At 49.7% G+C, this 22,623-nt stretch overlaps 1 protein-coding gene, 1 long non-coding RNA gene and 2 other non-coding genes across 6 annotated transcripts; 1 reads left to right on the top strand and 3 right to left on the bottom strand.

The window, feature by feature from the left end:
- Positions 1-347: 347 nt before the first annotated feature.
- Positions 348-7,673, bottom strand: CWC25 (CWC25 spliceosome associated protein homolog). 2 transcript variants are annotated; one of them, XM_074557521.1, is made up of 10 exons: positions 7,549-7,673; positions 6,738-6,910; positions 5,726-5,956; positions 4,941-5,010; positions 4,296-4,423; positions 4,016-4,085; positions 3,460-3,587; positions 2,641-2,727; positions 1,412-1,573; positions 348-1,044 (listed from the first exon to the last, which is right to left on the bottom strand). In XM_074557521.1, the coding sequence occupies exons 1-10, from the start codon at positions 7,564-7,566 to the stop codon at positions 930-932; spliced, it is 1,182 nt and encodes a 393-aa protein (XP_074413622.1). In that variant the 5' UTR covers positions 7,567-7,673; the 3' UTR covers positions 348-929. The 2 variants fall into 2 exon arrangements, with proteins under 2 accessions (XP_074413622.1, XP_074413624.1); XM_074557523.1 differs by lacking the exon at positions 2,641-2,727.
- Positions 7,674-15,273: 7,600 nt separating this feature from the next.
- TRNAC-GCA (transfer RNA cysteine (anticodon GCA)) lies at positions 15,274-15,345 on the bottom strand. Its single transcript has one exon. It is a non-coding gene; the product is annotated as a tRNA-Cys (tRNA).
- Positions 15,346-15,747: 402 nt separating this feature from the next.
- TRNAC-GCA (transfer RNA cysteine (anticodon GCA)) lies at positions 15,748-15,819 on the bottom strand. Its single transcript has one exon. It is a non-coding gene; the product is annotated as a tRNA-Cys (tRNA).
- A 1,783-nt stretch (positions 15,820-17,602) lies between these two features.
- On the top strand, positions 17,603-19,787 carry LOC141731535 (uncharacterized). 2 transcript variants are annotated; one of them, XR_012583607.1, is made up of 3 exons: positions 17,603-17,725; positions 17,958-18,521; positions 19,021-19,787. It is a non-coding gene; the product is annotated as an uncharacterized LOC141731535 (long non-coding RNA). The 2 variants fall into 2 exon arrangements; XR_012583606.1 differs by lacking the exon at positions 17,603-17,725 and having other exon boundaries at positions 17,732-18,521.
- The last annotated feature ends 2,836 nt before the right edge of the window (positions 19,788-22,623 follow it).

The following is a 22,623-nucleotide window of genomic DNA, read 5'->3' as shown; positions in this document are numbered from 1 at the left end:
CCTCCTCCTGCTCCCGGAGATGGTCTCGCCCGGTCGGCGTGACGCGCCGGCCAACGCCACGCCCCTCTGGGAACGGACCACTCAGCAGCGAGGCGGCTGGAATTATGAATGGGCTGTTACAACGTCATGCGCCGCCGTTTAAAGGGCCCGCAGCCGCTTGGGGTCCCCGCCGGGACCCTCGGGGGGATAACGGGGACACCCCCGGCCCCGGGGCGCGGCCTGCGGGCTGGACATACCCGGGAAGGGGCTGCTGCGGCCTCCCGAACCCTCACCGACCCTTCCCTCCCACAGCCAATCCACCCCTGCCCCTCCCATCTCCCCCAGACCACAAAGGACATTTAACAAACGACAGTGAAGTTTCCTAATTAAAAAGGTAAAATAAATCTACACTGCTGTACATATACACATTACTTACATTACAAAATCCCAGAGAAATGTTTGCTGTGTCAGCTACGCTCTGCTCATTCCCTTTTTCCCCCTCAGAAACTGCTTCTTTTGGGTCAGAGATCAATGAAATAAATCTGTGAGCCACCAAATGCCAGCCACAGACACCCCACTGTGAAGTGTGGGTGCAAAGGGTGAGAGTGTGGAACAGGGTTGGTGTAGTTCTGTCAAATTCCATGGGATTACCTCACGTGTGCATTGGTTCTGCTCTGGATTTTAAGGATTAGCAAAAGTAGATCTTCAGCTCTGGCACAGAGCAGCAGAGCTTGGTAATGATGTACAAAAGTCACATCAGTCAGGATGGGGAGAGGAGGAGAAGCTCTGGCAATAGGTTAGAAATGGAACACAAAGGCCCCAAATGCAGAGGGCTCCAAGGGCTCAGCTCCGGGATCCTCTGAGGGAGCTGGAATTGTTCCTGGAGAGCTCTCACCTCTGGGAACAAACATCCAGCTGAGCTCCTGCCCAGGGTAGAACCAGGACAGGCTTCACCTCTGCATAAAGTTCTTTTCCAGGGCAGCAGGAGTCCTCTGCAGGGAGTGGATGTTGCGCTTGACCCGATCCTCCAGGCTGGAGGTGGAGGCACTCTCCAGCTTCAAACGGCTGCAGGGAACAGGAGCAGAGACAGAAATCACAACCCTGACTGAAGGAGAGCACACAATTTCTACATTATTCTTAATAATTTATAAATATAATAATAAATATATTTAAATAAATATAATATATAATTTTTATATTGGTTTTGAATTATTATCTGCATATAAAACACTCCCAGAGTGGCAGAACATCAGCAATGCCCAGCTTGGGTCTGACTCCCAATCAGCAAGAGCCACTTTTTGGGCGGAGGGGAAAATTCGGGAACAGCAGCTCTGTCAGCCACAGGGGAGATATGCAATCCCATGATCTGAACACTGAGGCCATCCCTCAGAAGTTGAATTCCCCTTGGATGAGGAGGGGGTAAAAGACTCACTGGAAGAATTTCCCATCCCTGGAGTCGAGTTTCTCCAGCTCCTTCTCCAGCTCCTCCTCCTTGCGGTGCTTCCTGAGGTTGTTGGCTCTCTCCTCTTCCCTCCACTTGGCATTTTCCATCATTTCCTGACGTTTTCGCTCCAGTTCCTCAGGAGAGATCTTTCTGTTTGGAGAGAGAGACACACTTCATAAAACCATTTTCACAACGACCAGAGTTTGGCAGAGACAAAATTCTGCCAAGTTATAAATTGAAGTAAGGCACCTGCAGGAGTAAGATTAATTAAAAAAGGAAAATCAGCGATTGTTTAGTTAGATTCTGAGAGGGAACAGAACCATCACATAGAGAATTTCTACCGCCCTTTAATATCCTAATGAGAATGGGATTTATTTTGATGCAAATATCAAAATAAAAGAGTAATTGATGGTAGCCACAAGAGAGGTCAAATGTTATAGAACATAACCTATACAGGAAAACATTTCTGGAGATATTTTTCTGTGAAGCAGCAGCACCCCAGGCCCCTCATCTTCCTCACTTTGGGATGGTGGAATTGTTCATGTTGGAAAAGGCTCAGATCAACCAAAGCTGGTTCACATTCCCCAGATGAGGGGGATTTAACACAGGTTTGCCTTTGGCAGCCGAGCTTGTGAGGATATTTTAAAAATTTCCCTCTTTTTTAAAATATTCCACCTCCCCACATCCCAGCAGGAGGCTCTTTTCTCCCTCTTTGAATTTAATTTTAATCCCTCTGAATTTAATTTTAATCCCTCTTTGATTTAATTGATCCCCTAATTGGTTTTAATTCCAAGATGATGCTGTCAGGATCCTTTTTTCGCCTGACGGAACAGAACCTCCTAATTACAGAATTCACAGAAACACTGGGTTGGAAGAGACCTTCAAGATCATTGAGTCCAACCTAGGCCCAACACCTCAATAAACCCTGGCACCCAGTGCCACATCCAGGCTTTGTTAAACACTCCCAGGAATGGTGACTCCACCAATTAACCAATTTCCATTCCCGCCCGGCAGGAGAAGCAGCACCACCGAGCACTGCTGTGGGAAGGTGACACCCACCAGCCAGCAGCACCAGTGAGCCATGAGGCCCCTGTGTGTGATTCTCTGTGCATTTCACCTGTCCCACTCCAACCACCAGAGGAAATCTGGTGCCCAGGTGCCTCCCAGGGGTCTGTCCCCCAACACAGGGACACGGGACAGGACAGGGTGCCACTGACCTGGTGTAGCCCGGGGGGTGCTGGCGCCGGAAGCTCTTTTTGGGGGAAGGGCTCCTGGCTCTGCCCTTCTCCTCACGGCTGCTGTGCCTGCAACCCCAGAATTACCCTCATTAACACCAAAATCCACATTTGACTAGATCTTGATCACATTTATAAACATTCCTGGGGGTTTTAACACATCCTGAGGCTGAGGTGGCTCCCACAGCTGCAGGGCTGTTACCTGCCCACTCTAGGAACAATCCTAAACTGACAGACTCTGACTCCCAAGAGAGCACTGCATTTGATCTGAGGCTGTGAAGTCTTCCAAAACTGATAGATAGCACTGGGATTATGGGTGTGGACTTGGTTAGAAGTGTGTAACATCACAGGGTGAAAAATTAGAGTTTGGGGTTTTAGAAAATAGTAATCAATATGAAGCAAGATGGTTGTTTTAGGGCAGAAGCAAGCTGTTCTTCACCTTTTTCTTTCTTCATGGGTTTGGGTGGTATTTTGTAATTGGACAGAAACATCCACACTGCGGGCTTCGAGTGACCATTTATTGGATTAGGAGTGAAAATAATCTAGGTGTAACCTCTTAATTGGATAATTTAGCCTTAAATACGTTGTAACAAGAGATAGTTGGCCATTTTGTGCCTAGTTAATGAGAGACTGCAGAACTCCCTGCTGTGAGACTGCAACATTGACAATAAACAATAAACCCCTGAGTCTGAACGTGAACCATTGTCTCAAGTGCCTTCAATCCCGACCCTGACAGAGACAGAAAAGGGAAGCAGAGACCCCACAGGACTGCAGGGAACTCCCATGCTTTCACCCACTCACTGTTTGCTGTGCCTAGAGGGGGATGCTGAGCTCCTCTGGGGGTTCCTCCTGCTGGAATGCCTCTGGGGAGAGTGGGATGGGCTCCGGGAGCGCTTCCGGGGGCACGGCCCCGCCTCGGGGTCCCTCACCTGGAATCCAGAGGGAACACAGGGGTGGGAGCAGCCCCCACACAGGGCATAGGGGGTGAAGTTTGTGGCTGGGACAGCTGAGGGAGGGAATTCCTCCCTGGGGTGGCATTCCCAGACGAGCTGAGCCTGCTCCTGGATGCCTGGAAGTGGCCTAGGACAGGCTGGAGCAGCCTCGGACAGTGGGAGCCCATGGGACAGGATGGGTTTTGATGTCCCTTCCCACCCATTCCATGGATAATGAGGAGCATTTGAACAACCTCATCCTGAATTCCTTATCCTAAATTCCAAGCAAAAGTCTGGCTGAGCTTGGAATAATTTGAATTTCAAGGCTTAGATGGCCTCAAATTGAATTTAAAATTTATTCATTCCAGTTCCAGCTACTGCAGCTATTCCCAAAACCCCTGGTTCTCCCACCTCCCAGGGTGTACCTGCAAGCCATATCCCGGGATTTTGGAAGGAGCAGCCTTCCAGGAGGAATTATCCACCCTCTTCTGAGACCTAGAAAGAAAATAAAGCCCTTTTGAAGCAAGCAAATGGAAAGAATAAATCCATTTTTACCACACATTAATGATGCAAAACCAATGAAGCAACAATTTAATGAAATACTTAATTAAAAGCATTAATTAGATAGAAAAATCTGAGAGTAGGTGAAAAACCAGCAGGAATGGGGGCGGTTTTAGAAAAAAAAAAAAAAAAAGTAAAACTCACTTATTTCCGGGCCTCTCCTCCTCAGAGCTGGAGCTGGACATGCTGGAGCTGCGCCGCCGGTGCTTCTTGTGCTTCTTCTTCTTTTCCTTCTTCTTCTTCCTCTCCTTTTTATCCAAACTGTTCTGCAGCTGCAAAGCCAAAAACTCCCTCAGAACCACACGGAAAACACCACAATTCCACATTTTCCACACATTTCCAATGTGTGCAAAAGCACAAAACCTGAAGCCAAACAAATCTCTAAAAATTATTTTTTCATATTTAAAGGTGTAAAAATGTTTTTGCAGTATTTACAAGAGAAATATCTTTCTAGAAATGTAGAGATACTTATAAAAATTTACAGCTATTTATAAATTTCAAGCCAGAAAATCTCATTTAATGAGATTTATAAATTTATAGCAATTTATAAATGGGAATTTTTGATTATAAGAAAAGGGGAAACTCATCTTTATAGCCATTTATAAATTGCAATCTACAGATACATAAATTTAAATGTATGGATATATAAATTTAAATTAATAGGCATATAAATCTCGTTTAATAAGATTTTCTCTCAGAATTGAGGAGTGTGAGGAGCAAACAGAGCTTGGCTCCTTGTCCTGGACAATAAAAATTCTGATTTTTGCTCCTCCCCTGCCTCACACCTACCAAGGCTTTGATTTTCTTCATTTTCACCGGGTTGCTTAAAACTTCTCTTTTCTTTTCCTCCTCCCTCTTCCTAAAGCAGGAAAAAGAAAATCAGTTTTTTCAATCACATTTGCACAAAGAGGATACAGCAAGCGCAAGCTCTAAAAACAGAGAAAGCAGGAACAAAGAGAAATGTTGTGTATTTAGCAAAACTGAAGAGGAGTTGCCCCTTTTCTTATAATCAATTGAACTACTTTTGATATAGGAACATTTCTAATCAATTCAACTGCTACTGATATAGGAAAATAGATATATTTATAGGATATATAAGATATATATCTATATTGGGATATTTATATGATATATATAAAATTGGATATATAGTTATAGGATAATATAATATTTAAAATCAATTGGATTGCTTTCGATATAGGATAATATATGTATTTATAGGATATATATACTAGGATATTTATAGATTATAGGATATATATGTATAGGACAGTATAATATTTACAATCAATTGTTTTTCATAGAGGATAATATATATATTTATAGGATATATAGAAGACATATATGTTAGAACATTTATAGGATAGATATATTAAAAGATATATATATACAGGATATGCTATTTCTAATCAATTCAACTGTTTTTGATACAGGACAGTATATATATTAATAGGACATATATATTAAAGGCTATATATATATATATATACAGCATAATATAATACATAATATCAATTTAAGTGCTTTTGATACAGGCTAATTTGTAGTTTTTGAGTGCCCTTGTCTCTGCACACCTGATCATGAAGAGGGGGTCCTCACGGATCTTGGTGGCCATGTCCAGCACGGAGCTGGCCCCTGCCCTGGCGAAGATGGAGCCGGGCAGCAGCCCCGTGTCCCCAGTGCTGTCCTTGTCCCCAACCTTGTCCAGGATGAACTTGTCCACGGGGCGACCCAGCAGGTACTCGTCCCTGTTCACCATCCCCCCGGGACCCTGGTACATCCACTCCAGCTTCTCCTCACGCTTCCTGTGCCAAAAAGAAACTTTCATTCCTCCTCCTGCTGCCTCCAGGGCTTGGCTGGAAGGTGAGCAGGGACAGTTTGGGGTTGGACTGTGGGACATGGCCCCAAGGATGGGATTGTTCAGCCTGGGAAAGTTTTGGGGTTGTTCAGTGCCTGACTGGGGCTCCAGGAGAACTGGAGAAGGATTTGGGACCAGAGGAATGGATTTGAATTGACAGAGGGCAGGGTGGGATAACATTTTAGGAAGGAATTCCTCCCTGGCAAGGAGGGGAGGGGATGGAACAGAAACCCCAGAGCGGCTGTGGCTGCCCCTGGATTCCTAGCAGTGCCCAAGGCCAGGTTGGACACTGCTAGGGGCTTGGAGCACTGGGACACTGGGAGATGTCCCTGCCATGGCAGGGGAGGCACTGGAGGGGCTTTGTTGTCCCTTCCATCCCAACCTTTGTGCTGTCCTCATGCTCTCCCCACGCTGTCCCTGTACTGTCCCCATGCAGTCCCTATGCTGTCCCCTGGCTCACCGCACGGTGCCCGTGTCCCTGTGCTATCACACACAGTGCCCGTGTCCCCATGCCCATGTCCCTGTGCTGTCACACACAGTGCCCGTGTCCCTGCTCACTGCACGGTGGCTGTGTACCCGTGCCCTCACCACATGGTGCCCATGTCCCTGTGTCCCCATGCTCTCACCACATGGTGCCTCTGTACTGATGCCCTCACCGCACGGTGCCCCTGTCCCCATATCCCTGCACCCTCACCACACGGTCGGTGCCCCTGTCCCTGTGCCCTCACCGCACGGTGCCCATGTCCTCGGCATAGCGCTGCATCTCTTCCCGTGCCCGCTCCTCCTGCAGCTCCCGCTGCAGCTCCTCGATCTTCCTCCTCTCGGCCTCATGCTTCTGCTCCGCCTTCCACACCTTCTCCACATTGCGCAGTGTCTGTGGGTGCCAGCTCTTTTTCAGGTTCTGTGGAAAGAGGGGATTGGCACAGGGATTGGTACCAGGACCGGCACTGAGGGGCCAGGGCAGCCCAGCAAGGCCGGCCGCTGGGCCCAGAGAACGGACCCACGGCTCCCACCGGCCCCGCGAGCGGCCTCAGTCCCGGGGCAGCGGCACATCCTGGCCCTGCAGCCCCTCCTTAGCCCCCAGAAGGCCTCCAAACCCCCCCTCTGACCCCTGCCACAGCCCCGGCCCCTTCAGCATCCACTGACCTCTCTCAGTCTCCCCCCCTCAGAAGCCCCACGCCCTCCTCCCGACCCCTCTCCCCTCCCCAGCTCCTCTCAGCCCTTCCAGCCCCTCTCCTTCCCCGTCACCGCCCCAACCCCCTTCATGCTCGCCCGCCCGCTCTCACCCGCCCCCGCCCCACCCCAGTTCCCCTCAGGACACCCGAACCCTGTAAGCCCCCCCTCAGACTCCTCAGTGCCCTCTCACCGCCCGCCTTCTGTCATCCCCTTGACCCCCTTTACGCTCCCCCGGCCCCTGTGAATCCCCCCCGGTTCCCTCATTCACCCTCACATCCCCCGGCCCCTCCCAGCTCCCTCGTCTCCCCTCATTTTTCCCTCTGCCTCCCCAGGTTCCGTCTGATTCTCTCCGGTTCCCCTCACCAGGTCTCCCCCCCCCATCGCGGCCGCCGGGCGAGCGCGTCCCCGCCGCTACCGGGGCAGGAAATACGTCACCGCCACGCGCCGCCGCTCGGGTTACTGCGCCGCTTCCTCCTCAGTGCGTCACGGGTGGAGGGGGAGGAAGAGAAAGAAGCGGCGGAGATGCCCCTCGGTGCCGAGTCTGGGAGGTGTTTTCATTTCGTGTATGGAACATAGAATGGCTTGGGTGGGAAGGGACCCCAAAGCTCTCCATTTCCACCCCTGCCATAGTTAGGGACGGGAAACCTTCCAGTGTCCCAGGTTGCCCCATCCACCTGGCCTTGGACGCTTCCAGGGAATTCAGACAAGATCTGAGCCTGTTTCAAATGAGGCTGGTTACAGCAATACCAAAGAAACGCCTGGAAATAATGAAGTGAGTTAATGGTGCTGAGCCTGTCTAGACATGGTGCTGAGCAGGTAGTTAGTGGTGCTGAGCCTGTCTAGACATGGTGCTGAGCTGGTAGTTAATGGTGCTGAGCAGTTAGTTAGTGGTGCTGAGTCGTTCCAGAGATGGTGCTGAGCAGCTAGTTAGTGGTGCTGAGCAGCTAGTTAGTGGTGCTGAGCAGGTAGTTAGTGGTGCTGAGTTGTCAGTTAATGGTGCTGAGCAGCTAGTTAACGGTGCTGAGCCTGTCTAGACATGGTGCTGAGCAGCTAGTTAGTGGTGCTGAGCAGCTAATTAGTGGTGCTGAGTCGTTCCAGAGATGGTGCTGAGCAGCTAGTTAACGGTGCTGAGCCTGTCTAGACATGGTGCTGAGCAGCTAGTTAATGGTGCTGAGCAGTTAGTTAATGGTGCTGAGCAGTTAGTTAATGGTGCTGAGTCGTTCCAGAGATGGTGCTGAGCAGCTAGTTAATGGTGCTGAGCAGCTAGTTAGTGGTGCTGAGCCTGTCTAGACATGGTGCTGAGCAGCTAGTTAATGGTGCTGAGCAGTTAGTTAATGGTGCTGAGTCGTTCCAGAGATGGTGCTGAGCAGCTAGTTAGTGGTGCTGAGCAGGTAGTTAGTGGTGCTGAGCAGTTAGTTAATGGTGCTGAGCAGCTAGTTAACGGTGCTGAGCCTGTCTAGACATGGTGCTGAGCAGCTAGTTAATGGTGCTGAGCAGGTAGTTAATGGTGCTGAGCCTGTCTAGACATGGTGCTGAGCAGGTAGTTAATGGTGCTGAGCAGCTAGTTAGTGGTGCTGAGCCTGTCTAGACATGGTGCTGAGCAGCTAGGTAATGGTGCTGAGCAGTTAGTTAATGGTGCTGAGCAGTTAGTTAATGGTGCTGAGTCGTTCCAGAGATGGTGCTGAGCAGCTAGTTAGTGGTGCTGAGCAGGTAGTTAGTGGTGCTGAGCAGTTAGTTAATGGTGCTGAGCAGCTAGTTAGTGGTGCTGAGCCTGTCTAGACATGGTGCTGAGCAGGTAGTTAGTGGTGCTGAGCCTGTCTAGACATGGTGCTGAGCTGGTAGTTAATGGTGCTGAGCAGTTAGTTAGTGGTGCTGAGTCGTTCCAGAGATGGTGCTGAGCAGCTAGTTAGTGGTGCTGAGCAGGTAGTTAGTGGTGCTGAGCAGTTAGTTAATGGTGCTGAGCAGCTAGTTAACGGTGCTGAGCCTGTCTAGACATGGTGCTGAGCAGCTAGTTAATGGTGCTGAGCAGTTAGTTAATGGTGCTGAGCAGTTAGTTAATGGTGCTGAGTCGTTCCAGAGATGGTGCTGAGCAGCTAGTTAATGGTGCTGAGCAGCTAGTTAGTGGTGCTGAGCCTGTCTAGACATGGTGCTGAGCAGCTAGTTAATGGTGCTGAGCAGTTAGTTAATGGTGCTGAGTCGTTCCAGAGATGGTGCTGAGCAGCTAGTTAGTGGTGCTGAGCAGGTAGTTAGTGGTGCTGAGCAGTTAGTTAATGGTGCTGAGCAGCTAGTTAACGGTGCTGAGCCTGTCTAGACATGGTGCTGAGCAGCTAGTTAATGGTGCTGAGCAGGTAGTTAATGGTGCTGAGCCTGTCTAGACATGGTGCTGAGCAGGTAGTTAATGGTGCTGAGCAGCTAGTTAGTGGTGCTGAGCCTGTCTAGACATGGTGCTGAGCAGCTAGGTAATGGTGCTGAGCAGTTAGTTAATGGTGCTGAGCAGTTAGTTAATGGTGCTGAGTCGTTCCAGAGATGGTGCTGAGCAGCTAGTTAGTGGTGCTGAGCAGGTAGTTAGTGGTGCTGAGCAGTTAGTTAGTGGTGCTGAGCCTGTCTAGACATGGTGCTGAGCAGGTAGTTAGTGGTGCTGAGCCTGTCTAGACATGGTGCTGAGCTGGTAGTTAATGGTGCTGAGCAGTTAGTTAGTGGTGCTGAGTCGTTCCAGAGATGGTGCTGAGCAGCTAGTTAGTGGTGCTGAGCAGCTAGTTAGTGGTGCTGAGCAGGTAGTTAGTGGTGCTGAGTTGTCAGTTAATGGTGCTGAGCAGCTAGTTAACGGTGCTGAGCCTGTCTAGACATGGTGCTGAGCAGCTAGTTAGTGGTGCTGAGCAGCTAATTAGTGGTGCTGAGTCGTTCCAGAGATGGTGCTGAGCAGCTAGTTAACGGTGCTGAGCCTGTCTAGACATGGTGCTGAGCAGCTAGTTAATGGTGCTGAGCAGGTAGTTAGTGGTGCTGAGCCTGTCTAGACATGGTGCTGAGCTGGTAGTTAATGGTGCTGAGCAGGTAGTTAATGGTGCTGAGCCTGTCTAGACATGGTGCTGAGCAGGTAGTTAGTGGTGCTGAGCCTGTCTAGACATGGTGCTGAGCTGGTAGTTAATGGTGCTGAGCAGTTAGTTAGTGGTGCTGAGTCGTTCCAGAGATGGTGCTGAGCAGCTAGTTAGTGGTGCTGAGCCTGTCTAGACATGGTGCTGAGCAGCTAGTTAATGGTGCTGAGCAGGTAGTTAATGGTGCTGAGCAGTTAGTTAATGGTGCTGAGTCGTTCCAGAGATGGTGCTGAGCAGCTAGTTAATGGTGCTGAGCAGTTAGTTAATGGTGCTGAGCCTGTCTAGACATGGTGCTGAGCAGCTATTTAGTGGTGCTGAGCAGCTAGTTAATGGTGCTGAGCAGCTAGTTAGTGGTGCTGAGCAGCTAGTTAGTGGTGCTGAGTCGTTCCAGAGATGGTGCTGAGCAGCTATTTAGTGGTGCTGAGCAGGTAGTTAATGGTGCTGAGCCTGTCTAGACATGGTGCTGAGCAGCTATTTAGTGGTGCTGAGCAGGTAGTTAATGGTGCTGAGCAGGTAGTTAATGGTGCTGAGCAGTTAGTTAATGGTGCTGAGTCGTTCCAGAGATGGTGCTGAGCAGCTAGTTAATGGTGCTGAGCAGTTAGTTAATGGTGCTGAGCCTGTCTAGACATGGTGCTGAGCAGCTAGTTAGTGGTGCTGAGCAGGTAGTTAATGGTGCTGAGCAGGTAGTTAATGGTGCTGAGCAGTTAGTTAATGGTGCTGAGTCGTTCCAGAGATGGTGCTGAGCAGCTAGTTAATGGTGCTGAGCAGTTAGTTAATGGTGCTGAGCCTGTCTAGACATGGTGCTGAGCAGCTAGTTAGTGGTGCTGAGCAGCTAGTTAGTGGTGCTGAGCAGCTAGTTAGTGGTGCTGAGCCTGTCTAGACATGGTGCTGAGCAGCTAGTTAATGGTGCTGAGCAGTTAGTTAATGGTGCTGAGCAGTTAGTTAATGGTGCTGAGTCGTTCCAGAGATGGTGCTGAGCAGCTAGTTAATGGTGCTGAGCAGCTAGTTAGTGGTGCTGAGCCTGTCTAGACATGGTGCTGAGCAGCTAGTTAATGGTGCTGAGCAGTTAGTTAATGGTGCTGAGTCGTTCCAGAGATGGTGCTGAGCAGCTAGTTAGTGGTGCTGAGCAGGTAGTTAGTGGTGCTGAGCAGTTAGTTAATGGTGCTGAGCAGCTAGTTAACGGTGCTGAGCCTGTCTAGACATGGTGCTGAGCAGCTAGTTAATGGTGCTGAGCAGGTAGTTAATGGTGCTGAGCCTGTCTAGACATGGTGCTGAGCAGGTAGTTAATGGTGCTGAGCAGCTAGTTAGTGGTGCTGAGCCTGTCTAGACATGGTGCTGAGCAGCTAGGTAATGGTGCTGAGCAGTTAGTTAATGGTGCTGAGCAGTTAGTTAATGGTGCTGAGTCGTTCCAGAGATGGTGCTGAGCAGCTAGTTAGTGGTGCTGAGCAGGTAGTTAGTGGTGCTGAGCAGTTAGTTAATGGTGCTGAGCAGCTAGTTAACGGTGCTGAGCCTGTCTAGACATGGTGCTGAGCAGCTAGTTAATGGTGCTGAGCAGGTAGTTAATGGTGCTGAGCCTGTCTAGACATGGTGCTGAGCAGTTAGTTAATGGTGCTGAGCAGCTAGTTAGTGGTGCTGAGCCTGTCTAGACATGGTGCTGAGCTGGTAGTTAATGGTGCTGAGCAGTTAGTTAGTGGTGCTGAGTCGTTCCAGAGATGGTGCTGAGCAGCTAGTTAGTGGTGCTGAGCCTGTCTAGACATGGTGCTGAGCAGCTAGTTAATGGTGCTGAGCAGGTAGTTAATGGTGCTGAGCAGTTAGTTAATGGTGCTGAGTCGTTCCAGAGATGGTGCTGAGCAGCTAGTTAATGGTGCTGAGCAGTTAGTTAATGGTGCTGAGCCTGTCTAGACATGGTGCTGAGCAGCTATTTAGTGGTGCTGAGCAGCTAGTTAATGGTGCTGAGCAGGTAGTTGATGGTGCTGAGCAGGTAGTTAATGGTGCTGAGCCTGTCTAGACATGGTGCTGAGCAGGTAGTTAGTGGTGCTGAGCAGCTAGTTAATGGTGCTGAGCCTGTCTAGACATGGTGCTGAGCAGTTAGTTAATGGTGCTGAGCCTGTCTAGACATGGTGCTGAGCTGGTAGTTAATGGTGCTGAGCAGTTAGTTAGTGGTGCTGAGTCGTTCCAGAGATGGTGCTGAGCAGCTAGTTAGTGGTGCTGAGCCTGTCTAGACATGGTGCTGAGCAGCTAGTTAATGGTGCTGAGCAGGTAGTTAATGGTGCTGAGCAGTTAGTTAATGGTGCTGAGTCGTTCCAGAGATGGTGCTGAGCAGCTAGTTAATGGTGCTGAGCAGTTAGTTAATGGTGCTGAGCCTGTCTAGACATGGTGCTGAGCAGCTATTTAGTGGTGCTGAGCAGCTAGTTAATGGTGCTGAGCAGCTAGTTAGTGGTGCTGAGCAGCTAGTTAGTGGTGCTGAGTCGTTCCAGAGATGGTGCTGAGCAGCTATTTAGTGGTGCTGAGCAGGTAGTTAATGGTGCTGAGCCTGTCTAGACATGGTGCTGAGCAGCTAGTTAGTGGTGCTGAGCAGCTAGTTAGTGGTGCTGAGTCGTTCCAGAGATGGTGCTGAGCAGCTATTTAGTGGTGCTGAGCAGGTAGTTAATGGTGCTGAGCCTGTCTAGACATGGTGCTGAGCAGCTAGTTAGTGGTGCTGAGCAGCTAGTTAATGGTGCTGAGCAGGTAGTTGATGGTGCTGAGCAGGTAGTTAATGGTGCTGAGCCTGTCTAGACATGGTGCTGAGCAGGTAGTTAGTGGTGCTGAGCAGCTAGTTAATGGTGCTGAGCAGCTAGTTAGTGGTGCTGAGTCGTTCCAGAGATGGTGCTGAGCAGCTATTTAGTGGTGCTGAGCAGGTAGTTAATGGTGCTGAGCCTGTCTAGACATGGTGCTGAGCAGGTAGTTAATGGTGCTGAGCAGTTAGTTAATGGTGCTGAGTCGTTCCAGAGATGGTGCTGAGCAGCTATTTAGTGGTGCTGAGCAGCTAGTTAATGGTGCTGAGCAGCTAGTTAGTGGTGCTGAGCAGCTAGTTAGTGGTGCTGAGTCGTTCCAGAGATGGTGCTGAGCAGCTATTTAGTGGTGCTGAGCAGGTAGTTAATGGTGCTGAGCCTGTCTAGACATGGTGCTGAGCAGCTAGTTAGTGGTGCTGAGCAGCTAGTTAGTGGTGCTGAGTCGTTCCAGAGATGGTGCTGAGCAGCTATTTAGTGGTGCTGAGCAGGTAGTTAATGGTGCTGAGCCTGTCTAGACATGGTGCTGAGCAGGTAGTTAGTGGTGCTGAGCAGCTAGTTAATGGTGCTGAGCAGGTAGTTAATGGTGCTGAGCAGGTAGTTAATGGTGCTGAGCCTGTCTAGACATGGTGCTGAGCAGGTAGTTAGTGGTGCTGAGCAGCTAGTTAATGGTGCTGAGCAGGTAGTTAGTGGTGCTGAGTCGTTCCAGAGATGGTGCTGAGCAGCTATTTAGTGGTGCTGAGCAGGTAGTTAATGGTGCTGAGCCTGTCTAGACATGGTGCTGAGCAGGTAGTTAATGGTGCTGAGCAGTTAGTTAATGGTGCTGAGTCGTTCCAGAGATGGTGCTGAGCAGCTAGTTAGTGGTGCTGAGCAGGTAGTTAGTGGTGCTGAGCCTGTCTAGACATGGTGCTGAGCAGGTAGTTAGTGGTGCTGAGCAGCTAGTTAATGGTGCTGAGCCTGTCTAGACATGGTGCTGAGCAGGTAGTTAGTGGTGCTGAGCAGCTAGTTAATGGTGCTGAGCAGCTAGTTAGTGGTGCTGAGCAGGTAGTTAGTGGTGCTGAGTCGTTCCAGAGATGGTGCTGAGCAGCTATTTAGTGGTGCTGAGCAGGTAGTTAATGGTGCTGAGCCTGTCTAGACATGGTGCTGAGCAGGTAGTTAATGGTGCTGAGCAGTTAGTTAATGGTGCTGAGTCGTTCCAGAGATGGTGCTGAGCAGCTAGTTAATGGTGCTGAGCAGCTAGTTAGTGGTGCTGAGCCTGTCTAGACATGGTGCTGAGCAGGTAGTTAGTGGTGCTGAGCAGCTAGTTAATGGTGCTGAGCCTGTCTAGACATGGTGCTGAGCAGGTAGTTAGTGGTGCTGAGCAGCTAGTTAATGGTGCTGAGCAGCTAGTTAGTGGTGCTGAGCAGGTAGTTAGTGGTGCTGAGTCGTTCCAGAGATGGTGCTGAGCAGCTATTTAGTGGTGCTGAGCAGGTAGTTAATGGTGCTGAGCCTGTCTAGACATGGTGCTGAGCAGGTAGTTAATGGTGCTGAGCAGTTAGTTAATGGTGCTGAGTCGTTCCAGAGATGGTGCTGAGCAGCTAGTTAATGGTGCTGAGCAGCTAGTTAGTGGTGCTGAGCCTGTCTAGACATGGTGCTGAGCAGCTAGTTAATGGTGCTGAGCAGTTAGTTAATGGTGCTGAGTCGTTCCAGAGATGGTGCTGAGCAGCTAGTTAGTGGTGCTGAGCAGGTAGTTAGTGGTGCTGAGCAGTTAGTTAATGGTGCTGAGCAGCTAGTTAACGGTGCTGAGCCTGTCTAGACATGGTGCTGAGCAGGTAGTTAGTGGTGCTGAGTCGTTCCAGAGATGGTGCTGAGCAGCTATTTAGTGGTGCTGAGCAGGTAGTTAATGGTGCTGAGCCTGTCTAGACATGGTGCTGAGCAGGTAGTTAGTGGTGCTGAGCCTGTCTAGACATGGTGCTGAGCAGCTAGTTAATGGTGCTGAGCAGGTAGTTAGTGGTGCTGAGCAGGTAGTTAATGGTGCTGAGCCTGTCTAGACATGGTGCTGAGCAGGTAGTTAGTGGTGCTGAGCCTGTTAAGACATGGTGCTGAGCTGGTAGTTAATGGTGCTGAGCAGTTAGTTAATGGTGTGGAGCCTTAGTTTTCCAAGGGAAAAGAATGAGCAGGAGAAGACGCTGAGCTGCCATTCCAGTGACCACAACCCCAAAATCCCCAGGGAAAAGCAGCAAAAGAGGAGGGGGCACCTGGAGTTGAACCAGGGACCTCTTGATCTGCAGTCAAATGCTCTACCACTGAGCTATACCCCCTGACACAGGCCCTTCATCTGGGAGATTGAAAAAAGTTTCTTGGGAAAGAAAAATCTTCTGTTGTCCACAAATTGGATTTCTTAACTTGACACTCCCTTGTGCACCTTAATGTACCTACCAAAGGCTGTACATGGAGTTAAATGTGATAAATGGTGGTAAAAATGAGAAATTCTGGTAGATCTGGTGTCTGTAGAGAATTAAAGACCAGCAAAGCTCACACAGACAGTAAGTGGTCACTCAGACACAGAACAACCCCTGCACTCACCCAACACTCAGGGCCTCCTTCCTTACATGTTGGAGCTCAGAGCCAACTTGGAGTGCGCAGCACAAGCTCAGAGCTCTCCATAGATTTTTTCCTGCTGCAAATTTTTGGCAAAAGGCAGGTGGAAAGAAGGAAAAAAAAGGGGGCACCTGGAGTTGAACCAGGGACCTCTTGATCTGCAGTCAAATGCTCTGCCACTGAGCTATACCCCCAGTTATAAGATCAGGGTTAGATACTCTTAGCTTTGGACTGGGAAAACTTCTGCACAGAAAGACTCACCCCCTGAGTTTCCTGATGCCAGTTTGCAAGGAGATGCTTGGCACTGCCAGGGCAGCCCGAGCTCTCGGTGGGGGCAGCTTTGCTCCTGGAGAAATCCTGTGCCGGCCCTCTTCCCTGTAAAACCAAACTCACCCCTGCTGCGTGTCGACGTCCATCCGCAGGAGGCACGTGGCACTCCGAGGGCAGCCAGAGTTCTGGGCATTGGCAGCTGCGGGCTGTGAGAAATTGTTCTCTGCAGTTTTGGAGGCCGAATCACAGTTTCTGCCGTGGGCACACAGAGAGGAAAGTCTCTTAATTTCCTTAGAAAGGAAAGTCTGGCACCCCATGGTTTAAGGGGCAGACAAAGGGCTGTGTAGGGGAAGGAGCTCCTCACAGGACCTTTCTTCACCTCAGCCCCCACTCCAAGGTCTAGCAGGCCCCCGTGTGACAAGCTGCTTTCAGAGGGTTGCCCGGGCACACCTGCACAGGGAGCTGCTAGGCCAGAGGGACTAACGGGGACGGTCGGAGCATCCAGCACGGACTAGGAAACAGCCAGACCCACCTGGGCACTGAGCATCACTTTGAGAAAACGCCAAGGGAAGAGCCCTTTTGGCCAAGGGCCAGCAACTGAGCAGGCCAGGCAGCAAGTGGGGTTCCAGGAGAGGGCTTTCAACTTTCCCCTTTTACAGTGTCAGTCCCTCTCCAAAGCCCCCAGACCCTCCAGAGCACTCCCAGAAAGGAGAGGGGTTATTAGGAGAAAAAGAGTTTATAAAAAAGGGAAAAAGCTTCATTTTCCATTAGTTTTTGTGTTCAAACTGGTAGGGACTTGGATTCCCCTGCAATTTTAATGGTCTCAGTTGAAAGAATCCCTGCCTTTTCTATGCTGTTAGGGGTGTTAATTGACAGGGAGTCCTCATTCTCTATTATTTGGCAGTTTAAAAAGAAGGGGAAAATCTTGACAATGTTTCTTATGGGTTTGAATTAAGGGTAGCCACCCCTTTTTGTTGTCCTGAGGCCCAAATTGAGGGAGAAGGCCAGCTATCCCTCCATCCTAAGGGTTTGAACTGAGGGAAAAATCCTTCTTTTTTCATCACTGGAGAGATTTAAAGTGTGGAAAGCCCCTCTTTTCCCAATATTTAAGGAGAGCAAATTAAAGGGCAGAAACTATTTATTTGCCATTGTATTAGCTTCAGTAGAGGTAACTGCCCCATTTCCTCTTTTTAAGGAGTTCACTGGAAGGAAGCTCTGCCTTTTTCAGCATCTTAAGGGTTTAAAACTACATTTCAGGGCACTTCTTTCTATGCTGTAGGACCAAGTATCTCAGAGAAGGATGAGCCTCACATGCCCTTAACCCTTACACTGCCTGGGAGGCTTTTATTTTTCTTATTTTTCCTTATAATGTAGATAGCCTAAATTAGAGGTCCCAAGGAGACTTAGACTATTCATACCATTAGTATTCTTCTCCACCCAGCTTAGTCACATGGGAAATACTACTTAGTAGCCACTAAGGAATAATTACCTAAGTTAACAGCAAATTACCCAATCTATCTAGTTATGCTGCCTAAACAGAAAGTTTTATTTCTTACCAGTTTGCTGCCCTTTTGCTCCAAGCAGTTGCTACAAAAAAGAAAGCGCTGTTATTTTTCTGAAGAGCTTTCTTCTATAACAAGCACTTTACTCCCCTTGAATTTGAGTCAGAGAGGCCAAACAGCTGCAGCTGCTCTGAGGGCTTTTATACTCGGTGGGATTTGCCCCCTCCCTTTTCATGGGTGCCATGGGAACGAGAGGCGGGCACAATCAGGGGTATATTAACCCCAGCCTTGGCTGTGGGGCTTCATTCCCTCTCTGGGATGTGCTGGGGTAAGAGCTCTCCTCTCATTTCAGTGAAGAGGCTCTTTCAGCTCATCTCAACTTCTTTCCAGCAGGTGTTTCTGGGCATCTAAAGCATAGAGGCTTTGAAGATTCTGTGAAGTAAACAGCATGGAATACAGGGAGTATTTAGACTCATGATTTTGGCTTTTGTGTTTAGGGGTGGTAAAGTGCATTTGTAATTTCTGGTTTTGTTCTTGTTTTGTTTTGTATTTTTTTTTAGGAGGAGCGCAGCATCCAGAGATTCCTGGTTGTGTCAAGTACAACACTTTTTTCAGCAGATTCATCATGTCACAAGAGGGATCCGCCCAGTGTCAAGGATGATGTCTGAGATTGAGGCATCAGGTGAGTTGAGGATTGTGATTAGGAGAGGGAATGTGAGCAGGCATACAGTTAGGAATTATTGTGGGTGGGGGGAGGTTTGAAGGTAGCAGGGTGAAAAAGGATGTTTATTTGAGGACCCCCCCCCTAAGGCTTCTCAGAAGCCTAGCAGAGGTATTCCCATGTCCTACAGCACACAAGGTTATCTACTGCACTCATAGGAATGCTATCCAACTTTGCCTTTCTCTAACCCAGGTGCCACTGCTAATAAAGGCCACAGCCTTGGAATCAGGGTGAAGCTGGAGCCTAAAGCAGCCAGGCACACTCAGGAGAGGGCAAGTAGCTGACTTGCTGGGATTTGGCCCACATAACTCTGGACTCATACTTTGGTTTTGGTTTTCTTTATTGTAGCTAACCAAGAAGCTAACAGGCCATCACGAGGCGTTCCAAGGCAGACTCATTTCAGGTGCAACATGGATCCACATCACCAATCATCCAAACGATAAGTTGGGGGCCAGGGCTTGGAGATGGGATGATGGGAGAGTAGCAGGTTGGGAGATCTTGGGGCAGATGTAAAAATTAGCAGAGGGAAAAGCAATCTTCTCCAAGGGCCTCTTAGGACAGCTAAAGGGAGAGGCTCTACTTTTGATGGCAGCTTTCAGGCAGGCAGTGCAGAACAGTTCTGGTCTATGTTGTAAGCGTGTCACCTTATATTGTGTGTACTTACACTCTATGTACACTTGCACTGTATGCATCAGCTTATAATGTGTGTACTTACATTGTACCAATTATGATTGGAACTGCCCTGCCCTGGCCCGTAGTCACAGTTAGGTGGAAGAGTTATAAAAACTGTACCATTCATCAGTGTTTGGTGGGATTTTGGGTAGAAAATTTATTGGGCCAGTGCGGGGACAAGTCCTAGCTGTCAGATAGACACTCGTTGACCCCTTCCTGTTGTCTCACAGGTCCCCGAGGCTACCGATTTCCCCGGAATCTACCATTTGACGTCAAGGAGCGGCAGCCAGAAGATGCATTGAAGCACGTTCTTCAGCGTCTCGGGTAAGGGCCGCAGCGAGCGTGTGAGCGTGCGTGAGAGCATGTGAATGTGTCTGTCTGAGTCCGCTTGTCTCTGCGTGTGTGAGCGCACGCTGACTGGTTTTACCCTTGTGTGTATGACTTTTGCTTTTCAGGTTTTTAATCTCATTTTTAAATTTAGAATAAAAAATCCCCAGCCGGGGTTTTTTTTTTTTCCCCCCCGGCTGGGTTTTTTTTTCCTCGGTCCCGGTCGGTCTGCGAGGCGACGTTCATCGCCAAAGTTTGGGCACGGACCATCCAGGGACCGGGGTTTTTGTCAGGCAGGAGGATTTTTTGGAGGTTCCCGGGAACCACGTTCCCGAGGACCAATGATTGCTGGGGTGTAATTTAGCAGTTGTGATGAGAGGGATGGTGAGTTTGTGTGTAATCTGAAGGGAGAGGTTATGGTAGATGAATGGTGGTTTTTGTGTGCTTTTGTTGTTTTGGGTTTCTTGTAACAATAACTCAACATGTAATGAAAATAGAAAAAGGTTATCACTTTGTGTTGATATGTGTATTGCTCTGTACTGCTCTGTATTGCTCCATATGTAAGTTTGACTTTTACCAGTGTGTCTATGGATTGTATATGCACTTGCGTTTGTATACACTGTTTCTATGTATTTTGCTGATGTCTAAATAAAAACATGCATTTAATAAAGTTGAATCAACCCTAATCAAGATACCCCCTGCCCTTCCCTACCCCCACCGCGGCTCCTGTCCTTTTTGGGTGCGGTTTTGTAATTTCTTTCCTCTGTATTTCTTCCTTTTGCTCCTCACTTTCCTTTTCTATTTCTAACTTAACTTCCATCTGTCTCTAACCCTTTGATTCTGTTTCTCACTCTTTGTGACACTGTGTCTCTGCTTCTGTAACTCTGTTTCCATCTGCTTTCTTTTATTTGTCCATTTCACTATTTCTGTCTAACTGTATGTATTTTTCTCTCTTGTCTATACTTTGCACCTTATTTCTTTTTCTTTGTAACTTTCACCCTCGCTCTTCTTGCTTCTGTTTCTCTGTGTTCTCCTTTTCCTTGGTTTGTCTTTTTTGCTCTCAGTCTTTTCATTTTTCACTCTGCCCTGAATTTTCTAATCCTAACCACTTTCTTTTCCCTCCAAGTCCTGTCTTTCCTTTTTCCCACCCTCCTTTTCTTTTCTCTCTGTCTTGGTTTCTCTCTCTGTTTTCTTTTCTCTTTCTGTCTCTCTGTCTTTTCTTCTCTATCTCCCTCTCTTCTTTTTCTCTCTGTTTTTTTCTCTGTCTTCTTTTCTCTCTGTTTTCCTCTGTCTTTTTTTTCCCTGTCTCTTCCTCTTCTTTTCACTCTTTTTCCTTCTCTCTATTTTTTTCAGCCTTTACTTCTCTCTCTCTTTTCTCTCTCTCTCTCTCTCTCTAACTTTGTTTTCCTTTCTAGCTTTAGTTTAAAAAAGCAGCAGTAGAAACTTTCAGGCTCCCGGGGAGTAAAGGAAAAAAATAAAAAAATTAAAAATACAAAACAAACCCTTTATTCCCCGGGAGCCTGAAATTTTCTACTGCTGCACCGGACATATAATTTTTATTCTTTTTACTATATACATTATATAGGAACCCCACCCTCTCCTAATCAGGACCCCCAGCTGACACCAATCAAGCCTAATCAGTACCCCCAGCTGACACCAATCAAGCCTAATCAGTACCCCCAGCTGACACACCCCCAGCTGACACCAATCAAGCCTAATCAGTACCCCCAGCTGACACCAATCAAGCCTAATCAGTACCCCCAGCTGACACCCCCCCAGCTGACACCAATCAAGCCTAATCAGTACCCCCAGCTGACACCAATCAAGCCTAATCAGTACCCCCAGCTGACACCCCCCCAGCTGACACCAATCAAGCCTAATCAGTACCCCCAGCTGACACCAATCAAGCCTAATCAGTACCCCCAGCTGACACACCCCCAGCTGACACCAATCAAGCCTAATCAGTACCCCCAGCTGACACCAATCAAGCCTAATCAGTACCCCCAGCTGACACACCCCCAGCTGACACCAATCAAGCCTAATCAGTACCCCCAGCTGACACCCCCCCAGCTGACACCGATCAAGCCTAATCAGTACCCCCAGCTGACACCAATCAAGCCTAATCAGTACCCCCAGCTGACACACCCCCAGCTGACACCAATCAAGCCTAATCAGTACCCCCAGCTGATACCAATCAAGCCTAATCAGTGCCCCCAGCTGACACCCCCCCAGCTGATACCAATCAAGCCTAATCAGTACCCCCAGCTGACACACCCCCAGCTGACACCAATCAAGCCTAATCAGTACCCCCAGCTGACACCCCCCCAGCTGACAGCAATCAAGCCTAATCAGTACCCCCAGCTGACAGCAATCAAGCCTAATCAGTACCCCCAGCTGACACCAATCAAGCCTAATCAGTCTCACCTACCACTAGACAGCACCCCTATACCCAAGCACCGACCCTGTCACCAAGCCCCGCCCCTAGGTCCCCCCCCCCCTTCCCCAAACCACAGCCCCCCCCCTAGCCAAGCCCGCGCCGCCCCGGCCCTAGCCGCCCCCAGGGACCGCCTCCCACCGGCCACCCCCGCCCCTAGGCGCCCCAGTCCCCGGACACCGCCCCCCCGTCGCCAAGCCCCCGCCCCCTAACACCACCCCCGGTACCCAAGCGCCCCGCATCCGGGCTCCGCCCCGCCCCCGGGCGCCGCCGCCCCGCCCCCGGGCACCGCCCCCCCATCGCCGTGCCCCCGCCCCCGGGCGCCACCTCCCCTCCCCGAGCCCCCGCCCCCGTGCGCCCCCCCTCCGTCGCCGGGCCGCCGCGGCCAGAAGCCGCCCCCACGGCTCAGAAGCCCCTCCCCGCGACGCCGCCGGCCGCACGGGCACCGGAATAACACTCCGGCCACGGGGGACAGGAGGAAAGCGCAAAAAACCCGGCAAAAATAGAGAAAAAACAATCCGGTCATGGCGGCCGCCATGTTGCCGGAAGTGACGTAATTTGGACGGCGCCGCCATCTTGTCCCCTTACCACGTGTCGGCATGGGGGCCGCCATCTTGCCAGAAACCACGTGTCGGCATGGGGGCCGCCATCTTGCCGGAAACCACGTGTCGGCATGGGGGCCGCCATCTTGCCGGAAACCACGTGTCGGCATGGGCGCCGCCATGTTGCCGGAAACCACGTGTCTTCATGGGCGCCGCCATCTTGCCGGAAACCACGTGTCGGCATGGGCGCCGCCATCTTGCCGGAAACCACGTGTCTTTATGGGCGCTGCCATCTTGCCGGAAACCACGTGTCCTCATGGGCGCCGCCATCTTGCAGGAAAACACACATGGGCGCCTCCATTTTGGCAGAAACCACGTGATATTATGGGCGCAGCCATTTTGCTCCAAGTCACGTGACCACCGCCATCTTAGAAAACAATCACGTGACGACGTGCGGGCCGCCATCTTGGATTAGGGTGAGTTTTAATCGGTAATTTTAACAATTAGGGCTAATTTTAAGGGGTAATTTT

This window comes from Zonotrichia albicollis, chromosome 23, assembly GCF_047830755.1.
Source record: "Zonotrichia albicollis isolate bZonAlb1 chromosome 23, bZonAlb1.hap1, whole genome shotgun sequence".
Classification (NCBI taxonomy): domain Eukaryota; kingdom Metazoa; phylum Chordata; class Aves; order Passeriformes; family Passerellidae; genus Zonotrichia; species Zonotrichia albicollis.
Note: the sequence above shows the minus strand (reverse complement) of the source record. Positions and strands in the feature narration are given on the sequence as shown.

Bases quoted from the DNA above. Each gene is read 5' to 3' on its own strand.
- CWC25 (XM_074557521.1), bottom strand. The intron at 3,588-4,015 runs GTACACCCTGGG...TCTGGATTCCAG, and splicing joins TCCCGGGATATGGCTTGCAG to GTGAGGGACCCCGAGGCGGG. The intron at 1,574-2,640 runs GTCAGTGGCACC...CTCTCCAAACAG, and splicing joins CACCCCCCGGGCTACACCAG to AAAGATCTCTCCTGAGGAAC.